Below are 9,296 nucleotides of genomic sequence, written 5' to 3'. Positions count from 1 at the left end.
ATCTGGGTGGGAGGGGGGAGAGGGAGGAGGGAGGGAGGTTTTGGTGATGGGACACAGTAACATTGTATATTGACAAAATAAAAAAAAAAGATACAATGTAAGAAAAGAAACCTGAAGAAGAAAAATAAGAGGCTATATTAACTTCAGACTACACAGATTTCAGAAAGAGGAATATTACCAGGAATAAAGAATGACATTTCAAAATGATAAGGGGATCAATTTGCCAGCTCTAAATGTGTGTGAGCTTCAAAATACATGAGCAAAAGCTCACAGAACTAAAAGGAGACATAGCCAAATCCACAATTCTAGTTGGAGATGGTTGAAGATTTTAATATTCTTCTTTCAGTAACTGATAGAACATCAGTGGGGTTATAGAAAATTCAAACAACACGTCAACCAACATGACTCTCTGACATATGTAATACTCCAGCTTACACACAGCAAAATACTCATTTATTTTTTCAAGTGCATATGGGACATTAACCAAAATAAAGCTTATGGTGGACCATGAAACAAGTCTCAATATATAAAAGAACTGAAATCATATAGAATATACTCTCTAAACAATGTTAAATTATATTTAAAATCCATAACAATGATTTCCAGAAAATTCTCATTTAGAACTTAAACAACATACTTCTAAATAACTCATGGTTCAGGCCGGCCTGTGGCTCACTCGGTAGAGTGCGGTGCTGATAACACTAAGGCCACGGGTTCGGATCCTATATAGGGATGGCCGGTTTGCTCACTGGCTGAGCGTGGTGCTGACAACACCAAGCCAAGGGCTGAGATCCCCTTACCGGTCATCTTTAAAAAAAATAATAAATAAAATAAATAAATAAATAAATAACTCATGGTTCAAATAAGAAATCACAAGGGAAATGAGAAAGTATTTTGAACTGAATGAAAATTAAAAGATACAGCTAAAGAAGGAATTAGAAAGGAAAACTGATAAAATTAAAGCCATAAACTAATGATCTAAACTTCCATATTAAGAAACCAGAAAAAGAGAAGTTGAAATTCAAAGTAGAAGGAAATAAAAAAAAGTAAAATGGAAAATCAGTGGAAAAAATGAACAAACTATATACAAAAGCAATTAATATCAATGCCAATTATTTGACAAGATTAATAAAACTGTCAATCCTCTAGTTTCACTGTTCAAGAGAAAAAAAGAGGAAAAGACAGGAAACACATATTTTATCAATATCAAGAATGAAAGATGGGACATCCCACCAAATCCAAGACATTTTAAGAATAAGGATATATGGGCCGACCCTGTGGCGCAGCAGCGCTCCCGCTGTGGGTTCGGATCCTATATAGGGATGGCCGGTGTGCTCACTGGCTGAGCGCGGTGCGGCCAGTCACAAAAAAGACAAAAAAAAAAAAAAAAAGAATAAGGATATATTATAACCTTTATGCCATTAAATTCAACTTAAGTAAATGAGCAAATCCCTTAACAAACTGCTATAGCTCAATAAATATAGAACATGAATAGGTCTTTATCTGTTTAAAAAATTGAATTAGTAACTAAAAACCTCACAAAAACTATGGCTTCACTTATAAACTCTACTGAACATTTAAGGAAGCAACAATACCAACTTCACACAAACTCTCTCAGAAAATAGAAGCAAGAACATTTCTCAGCTCCTTTTTTTTTTTTTTTGTCCTTTTTGAGACCGGCCGCACCGCGCTCAGCCAGTGAGCGCTGTGAGCGCACCGGTCATCCCTATATAGGATCCGAACCCGCGGCGGGAGCATTGCTGCGCTCCCAGTGCCGCACTCTCCCAAGTGCACCACAGGCTCGGCCCTCTCAGCTCCTTTTAAAAGCCCTGTGTTATGTGTGCTGAACTGTCCCTCCACCCCACAAAAAAAAGTTCCTGTGTTTAAGTCCTAACTCCCAGTAACTCAGAATGTGACTACATTTGGAAATGGGGCCTTTGAAGAGGTATTTAAAGTATTTAAGGTAAAATAAAGTTATATGAGTAGGCCCTAATCCAATATGATTAATATACAGACAACACACACACTGAGGGATAATCATGTTATAAGACAGAAGAAAGTGGCCATCAGCAAGCCAAGGAGAGAGGCCTCAGAAGAAACCAAACCTGCCTACCGTTTGTACTTCTAGCCTCTAGAACTGTGGGAAAATAAATGTCTGTTGCTTAAGTCACCCAGTCTGGACTATTTTTTTTATGTCAGCTCTAGCAAACTAACACACCCCAATACCAAAACCAGAAAAAAATACTATATGAAAATCCTAGGCCAATATAACTAAAGAACAAAGATGCAAAAAAATCCTTTTTAAAAATTAGCAAATCAAATCCATTAGTATATTTTTTTAAAAATAGGGCATACAGGGCCGGCCTGTGGCTCACTCAGGAGAGTGCGGTGCTGATAACACCAAGGCCCCGGGTTCGGATCCCATATAGGGATGGCCGGTTGGCTCATTGGGTGAACCTGGTGCTGACAACACCAAGTCAAGGGTTAAGATCCCCTTACCGGTCATCTTTTTAAAAAAAAAAAAAAAATAGGGCATACAAATGAGAAAGAAGTAGAACTATATTTACTTGTAGATAACATGATCATTTTCTTAGAAAATCCCACAAGTTCCACCGAAAAACCAGTAGGACTAATAAGGGAATTTAAAAATTCACAGGATACAAGGTCAATACACAAAAATAAACAGTATTTCTATATACTAGCAACAATTAGAAACTGAAATTAAAAAACCATTCCAACAGAATCAAAAACTTGAAATACTGAGGGGTAAATTTAACGAAATATGGTTCAAGACTCAAACACTGAAAAGTATAAAACATTGCTAAGAGAAATGAAAGAAGACCTCAATAACTGGAGAAATATACCATGTTCACAGTTCAAAAGATTCAATATTAAGATATCAAGTCTTCCCAAATTGAGTCATAGATTCAACATAACCCAAATTAAAATCCCACATCTTTTGTAGAAACTGACAAGCTAAATCTAAAATTTATGTGAAAATGAAAAGAACCCAAATAACCACATAACTATGAAATATAGAAACAAAATTACACGACTGATTTCAAGAATTATAATGATACAATAATCAAGACAGTTTGGTACTGGTGTAGGAATAAACATATAAATCAATAAAGATTCCAGAAATAAAATCATACATATATGGTCAATTTTTGAGAAAGGTGGCAAGAAAATTCAATGAACAAAGATGGAATTTTCAACAAATGGTGCTACGATAAATAAACAGATATTGTTCAACAAATGGTGCTATGATAAGCAAATACTGGAGAGGTGGGAGAGGGTAGCCTTCAACCCGTCCCACACACAGTACATAAAAACTAACTTGAAATCGATCACAACCATAAAAAACTATAAATCTTCTATAAGGAAATAAACATGAAAATCTTTTGTGACTTCATGAAAAATAAGCACATGTAAATATGCCCAACATCATGAGTCATTAAGGTGATCCAAATTATGACAATGAGATACCACTGCATACCCACTAGAATGACTAAAACTTAAAAGACTGAAAACACCAATTGTTGGTAAGGATGTGAAAGAACTGGAGCTTTCACAAGTTGCTGGTAGAAAAGCAGAATGGTACACCCACTTTAGAAATATCTTAGCAGTTTCTTTTAAAATTAAACATACACTTGCCCTAGAAACCGGCAATCCACTACTAGATATCCACCCAAGAAATATGAGGACATGTCCACACAAAAAACTGAATGAATATTTATAGCAGCTTTCTTCATAATAGCCAAAAATGAGAAACAAAGAAACAACTCAAATATCTCTTAAGCGGCAAATACATAAACAGATCATGTTATATCCATATAATGAAATAGCACTCAGCAATTAAAAGAAAAAAATTAGCAATACATTCAACAACTTCATTGTATCTCAAAAATATACCAAATAAGAAGCCACACACAAAAGAACATATACCGAATGACTACATTAATATGAAATTCTAGAAAAGGCAGAAAGACAGTGATAGAAAGCAGATCACTGGTCACCAGGTGTCACAGATGAAGGTAGAAGACAGAGTACAAAGTATTGCAACAAGTGAACTTTCTGGGGTGATGGAAGGGTTCTATATCTCGACTAGCGTGATGGTATATTCATCTGTCAAAACTCATCAATCTACACACTTAAAACTTTTATGCAAATTATATCTTAATAAAGCTGATTTTTTGCTGGCCATTTAGCTCACTTGGTTAGAGCATGGTGCTGATAACACCAAGGCTGAGAGTTCAAATCCCAGTACTGACTGTCTAGACACCAAGGGGGAAATTAAAAAGCTGATTTTAAATAAAATCAACCTCTAAATAAAGGCAAGGTAATACAATTGTTAAAAACTTGAGGTCTAAGCCAAAATTTCTAAGTATAAATATTGACGGGCCGGCCTGTGGGTCACTCGGGAGAGTGCAGTGCTAATAACACCAAGCCCACGGGTTCAGATCCCATATAGGGATGGCCAGTTCGCTCACTGGCTGAACATGGTGCTGACAACACCAAGTCTAGGGTTAAGATCCCCTTACCGGTCATCTTTTAAAAAAATAATAATAATAAAATAAATAAAAAATAAATATTGGCACTACCATTATTAATTGTGTGAACTGAGGCAAGTACCTATATAAAACAGTTGTGAAGATTAAACAAGTGATGTAAAACCCTCAGAATAATGCCTGGCAAATAATAGCAATTTATATTTGGGCATTTATTATTAGTTTGAGTATCTGTCCCAAACCAACTGTTATTATAACACATTCATTCTTCACTTTAAAGTGGACTTGGCATTTATGAACTTTGAGTTTCAAGAGCTCCTAAAATAGTCATCTGTAATTTTTACAAAGCCACTTTGTCTCTACCTCTACTAGAGCCAAATCTCCATCCCTGAAATAACACTGAAGACAGAGCATTCCAACGCACCGGACTACCTGCACCTGGATTGTGCTTTCCAATTCTGAATTTGGGGAAGGAGAACACCCACCCCAAATCACACAGACTAGGAAGAAAAACAGAAGCATTCCCAAAGGTTATACCAGAAACAGAATGAACGAAACCAGACTAGTTATTGCAATCCATCCTTCACTCTACATAGAAACAGAGACAAAATTAGTTCGTGAAACTTAACTGTGATAAATGAAAGGACAATTAACTTATACATGAAGATATGAAGGGAAAACATGTTACTCTCAATGAAAACATTATTCGAGAAGGTAGGGACCTATATAAATACAACCTGGCATGTACATGTATGAAGAAAGACAGAGGGCAAAGAACAGGCAAGGTGGAGGACAAAGACAGAAGTGAGACACCATATGTAAAAACAAGAATGTAATAAGCATTTTGTGTAATACACATTTTAACAGCAACAAGAAGACTGGCTAATTCCACTGTCAAAACAGCCTTAACTCCCAAGCAGTAGAAATTTTCTGAGGTTCTAAGATATCTCCTATTTTATTTCACTTTTTAATAGTTTGAAGACATAGCTATAGCAACAAGTAGGTTCCCATAAGGAGTTTACTATTTACTTGTAAATGCATACTTCTGCTGCAACTTGGAGAATAACTGGGACTTGCAGAGGTAGAAGAGATCAATTCAAATAGTTGGAAAAGCTAATGCAGAGGCAGTAGCTATGTTATAGAATAAAACAAAGGAGTCAGAATAAAGGAACCAAGTCATCATCCAAATACAAGCTATACTCATAGTTTAGTTAAATAGACCCCATAAGAAAAATGTGTGAAAAACTGAAGAAACAAAGACTTCCTTTGAATGTTGAAGATTTATTCACAGTCAAGCTAAATACTAATCTCTCCTGAGAATGACCACAGATTCCGCATCTATAAAACACTGTTGGGCTGGCCAGTTACTCAGCTGGTTAGAGCATAGTGCCAACACCACCAAGATCCAGGGTTTGGTCCCTGTACCAGCCACCCGCCAAAACCAAAAAACACTGTTAATTATCTGCAACTTGATAATACTTTCAATTCTTTGTATGAAAGGAATATGAAAATGCAAACTATAAATCCTTAAAATGTTAATCAATTCTGCAATTAAAAATAAACCTACTTTCAAATATGATCTGCAACTTGATAATACTTTCAATTCTTTGTATGAAAGGAATATGAAAATGCAAACTATATATCCTTAAAATGTTAATCAATTCTGCAATTAAAAATAAACCTACTTTCAAATATGATGAGAGGTCAATGTGCATTATTAAAATTAGGTATGTGATTTTATTTAAATCAACTGTTCCCAAGGAGGGGAGAAGGACATGTCCTTACCACCAGGGAAGCTTTTGCAAACTACACTGCCACCCCAACCTCCAATTCTGATATGTCCTCTTGTGACATGGGCAGGCAGGGGAAAGGAGCAGTTAGGGATAAAAATGTTTATCTCATGTGATTAACAAAACAGCTGCTTCCCTCCAATCTATCCCATGTAAGAACCACTAGGCTAAATACATGAACTCAAACTTATGGTTGTGAAATTTTCTAATCACATGCAAAGACAGCACTAAGATGAAAATTGGGAGATTTGAGTTTTAATTTTGTCCCTTAGTTGTCCAATCTAAAAGTTACTTCACTGTGCCTCAATAGGCATATAATTATACTCATGTTATATTAAAATAATTATTTCTATATAACTTCACAGAATTGTTCTAAGGATAAAATGAAATGCAAAGTATAAGCATATCTTTAAAATGTGCTATAGATGAATATGGAATTATCACCATTATTCAAATTTGGGCCTCGTTTACATATAAAAGTGCAGACTAATCTGAACTGGTTCACAGTTTGACCGACAGGCATGCAAGACAAGAGCAATCACACAGAGCCCATAAGAAATGAAAAAGATTCCTTGCACCCTACCTAATCCATATCCTCCTACTCCAATATCTCGGCCAAAATCAAACCTGGCTTGAGAAGCAGAAAACAGACTCTCATTAATTAATTCTTCTGAATATTCAACCTCACCAGGAAAAGAAATAATACCCTAATGACATTCTTAGAAAGTAAAATATTCAGAATTTTTAACTAAAGATTTTCACTGGACACTTCCATGCTAGAATACAAAATAAAACAATAATCTAAATAACATGATCAGGACTCAGAGACTACATTGAAATTTAAAAATTAGGTCAATAAAAATTTTAATAATCTCATTCCTAAAAAAAAAAAATCAGTGCCAGCTTCTCCCCCATCCCTCTCCAATTCTCTACAACATAGCCTACAGTACACTGAAACTCATATGGTGCCTGGTAGACAGTGAATGTCAAATAAGTGTCTGCTGAACGTCTGAACGATTACGTTATTTTTCACATCTTTTACACTATTTTAGTGCACCTATATGGATGCTGGCATGTTAGTTTTCATCTACTGAAAATTGAAATGCAAACGGCGGCTGAAAAAAACCCCTAAATTCTGCAACCCTCCCCCCCACTTCGTTTTATTATCTTCCACCTTATTATGTGGCACTAATGACTGGGTAGAAGTGCAAATACCTCTTAGACCTAACCATAAACTGCTTAAATAATTTATAAATAACAATCACAATTATAGCCCAAACAGTTTCAATGAAAAATGAATTAATTCTAAATCCAGAATTATTTAAGACAAAACCAGAAATATTAAGACAGACATCATTATTTCTCTGCAGGAATTAGAAAATGTTAGTCTAGGGGCCCGCCCGGTGGCGCACTGCTACAGTGCACCGCTTGGGAAGCGCAGCAGCGCTCCCGCTGAGGGTTCGGATCCCACATACAGACCGGCCGCTCACTGGCTGAGCGAGGAGCGGGGGCAACACCGAGGGTTGCGATCCCGTTGCCGGTCCCGGTCCGGTACGGGCGCAACACTGAGGGTTGCGATCCATTGCCCGGCACGAAAAAAGACAAAAAAAAAAGAAAAGAAAAGAAAAGAAAATGTTAGTCTAATCAATAACTTTCCTAATAGTTCCAACTCCTACCCCTATCATATTTAATAACACCAACTCAGACCGTCTTCAAACCCGAAGTGAATCAACTTCCCCCATAATGACTCTGCAAGCCAACTTCTTACATCACTAATATTCTATCAGCAATTTCCTGCAGAGGAAAAGCACAACTCTACTAGTTATTAATCAGCTAAAAGGAATTACTCTCTCATAATCTTACCAATAATATCGAAAACCCAGTGAAAAACCCCAAAACACTCTCAAGCAATACAATCAACTCCACCTTTCACTCAATATGACTAATCCCTCTATGTCAAATACCATGAGTGAATACTATTGTTCAATATGCCACCTATTGACAGAATGTCTATATCTAGCGTTTCTCAAGTCCTAAGTTCCAGTATACTCTGTTATAGCCTATTACAGTTACATCTGACACATAGTAATATGTAATAAATGCGGTTCCCTCTATCAAGACATTCAGTTGAGAAGTGAACAGATTGAAAAGTGGCTTACCCTTTGAAATGAAAGAAGAGAGATACACATATACATGATGGGTACTTACATTAAATGCTACTTCTCCTTAAAACATCCCTACCCATGCTCGGAGCATCATCTATCACACTTCCAATAAGCAAATTCTGACTCGTGTTTCGAGCATCATCTACTATACTTTCAATAAGCAAATTAAGACCAACAGCTCCACCTCTCAGCAGCCAAGGAGGCTTATTCCTCTCTCTTTACAAATTTAATTCACCTCAACAAATACTCCGGACGGACGGGGTGCCTAATTCACCAGAGAGCCAAAAAATTCAAGACCCAACCTTCTTGCTCAACTTTCTCCTTTTATCCACAACCATTTAACCTTCCGTTCCCCCCACCTCCCTTATTATTCTCTCAACTCCCTTCACTTCCTCCTCACTTACCGCTTTATTATCCCCACCGTGCTTCGAGACTCCCACATTCCCACACTCCACCAACCACGAGCTCGAATCCCTCTGCAGACACCACCACAGCCCTAGTAACCCAAGCTCTCGCACAGGCCACCCCCACACTGGACCCCACCAGCCTAAGCAGCGAGGAGGGGCTGCTCTTCAAACCCACCATACGAAGTCGTTGCTTTTGTCCTCGTAGGAGTTGATGAGCCCGTTGCAGAGCGGGGCGAGCAGAGGTCGCTTCCTGCTGCCACTGCCTAGGCTGGAGCTGCTCCCTCCTACGCCGGCGCTGGGCCTGGCAGCGCAGCTGAGCCGGGACAGGCCCGTGGACCCCGCCCCGCCGCTGCTGCCCGACACGGCGGCCGCCACCAACACAGGCCGCACTGGGCCCCCGAGGCCGCCCGAGCCCGCGGCCTG

The 9,296-nt window shown here is 37.9% G+C and overlaps 1 protein-coding gene across 1 annotated transcript in view; it reads right to left on the bottom strand.

The window, feature by feature from the left end:
- The window catches only part of RFWD2 (ring finger and WD repeat domain 2, E3 ubiquitin protein ligase), a 227,116-nt gene that overhangs the window by 216,466 nt on the left and 1,354 nt on the right, over positions 1-9,296 (bottom strand). The window contains exon 2 of the mRNA XM_008582996.1: positions 9,049-9,293. Coding sequence (XP_008581218.1) covers positions 9,049-9,293 — 245 coding nt within the window. The remainder of the gene's footprint in view (positions 1-9,048; positions 9,294-9,296) is intronic.

Source organism: Galeopterus variegatus, unplaced genomic scaffold (genome assembly GCF_000696425.1).
Source record: "Galeopterus variegatus unplaced genomic scaffold, G_variegatus-3.0.2 Scaffold2789, whole genome shotgun sequence".
Classification (NCBI taxonomy): domain Eukaryota; kingdom Metazoa; phylum Chordata; class Mammalia; order Dermoptera; family Cynocephalidae; genus Galeopterus; species Galeopterus variegatus.
Note: the sequence above shows the minus strand (reverse complement) of the source record. Positions and strands in the feature narration are given on the sequence as shown.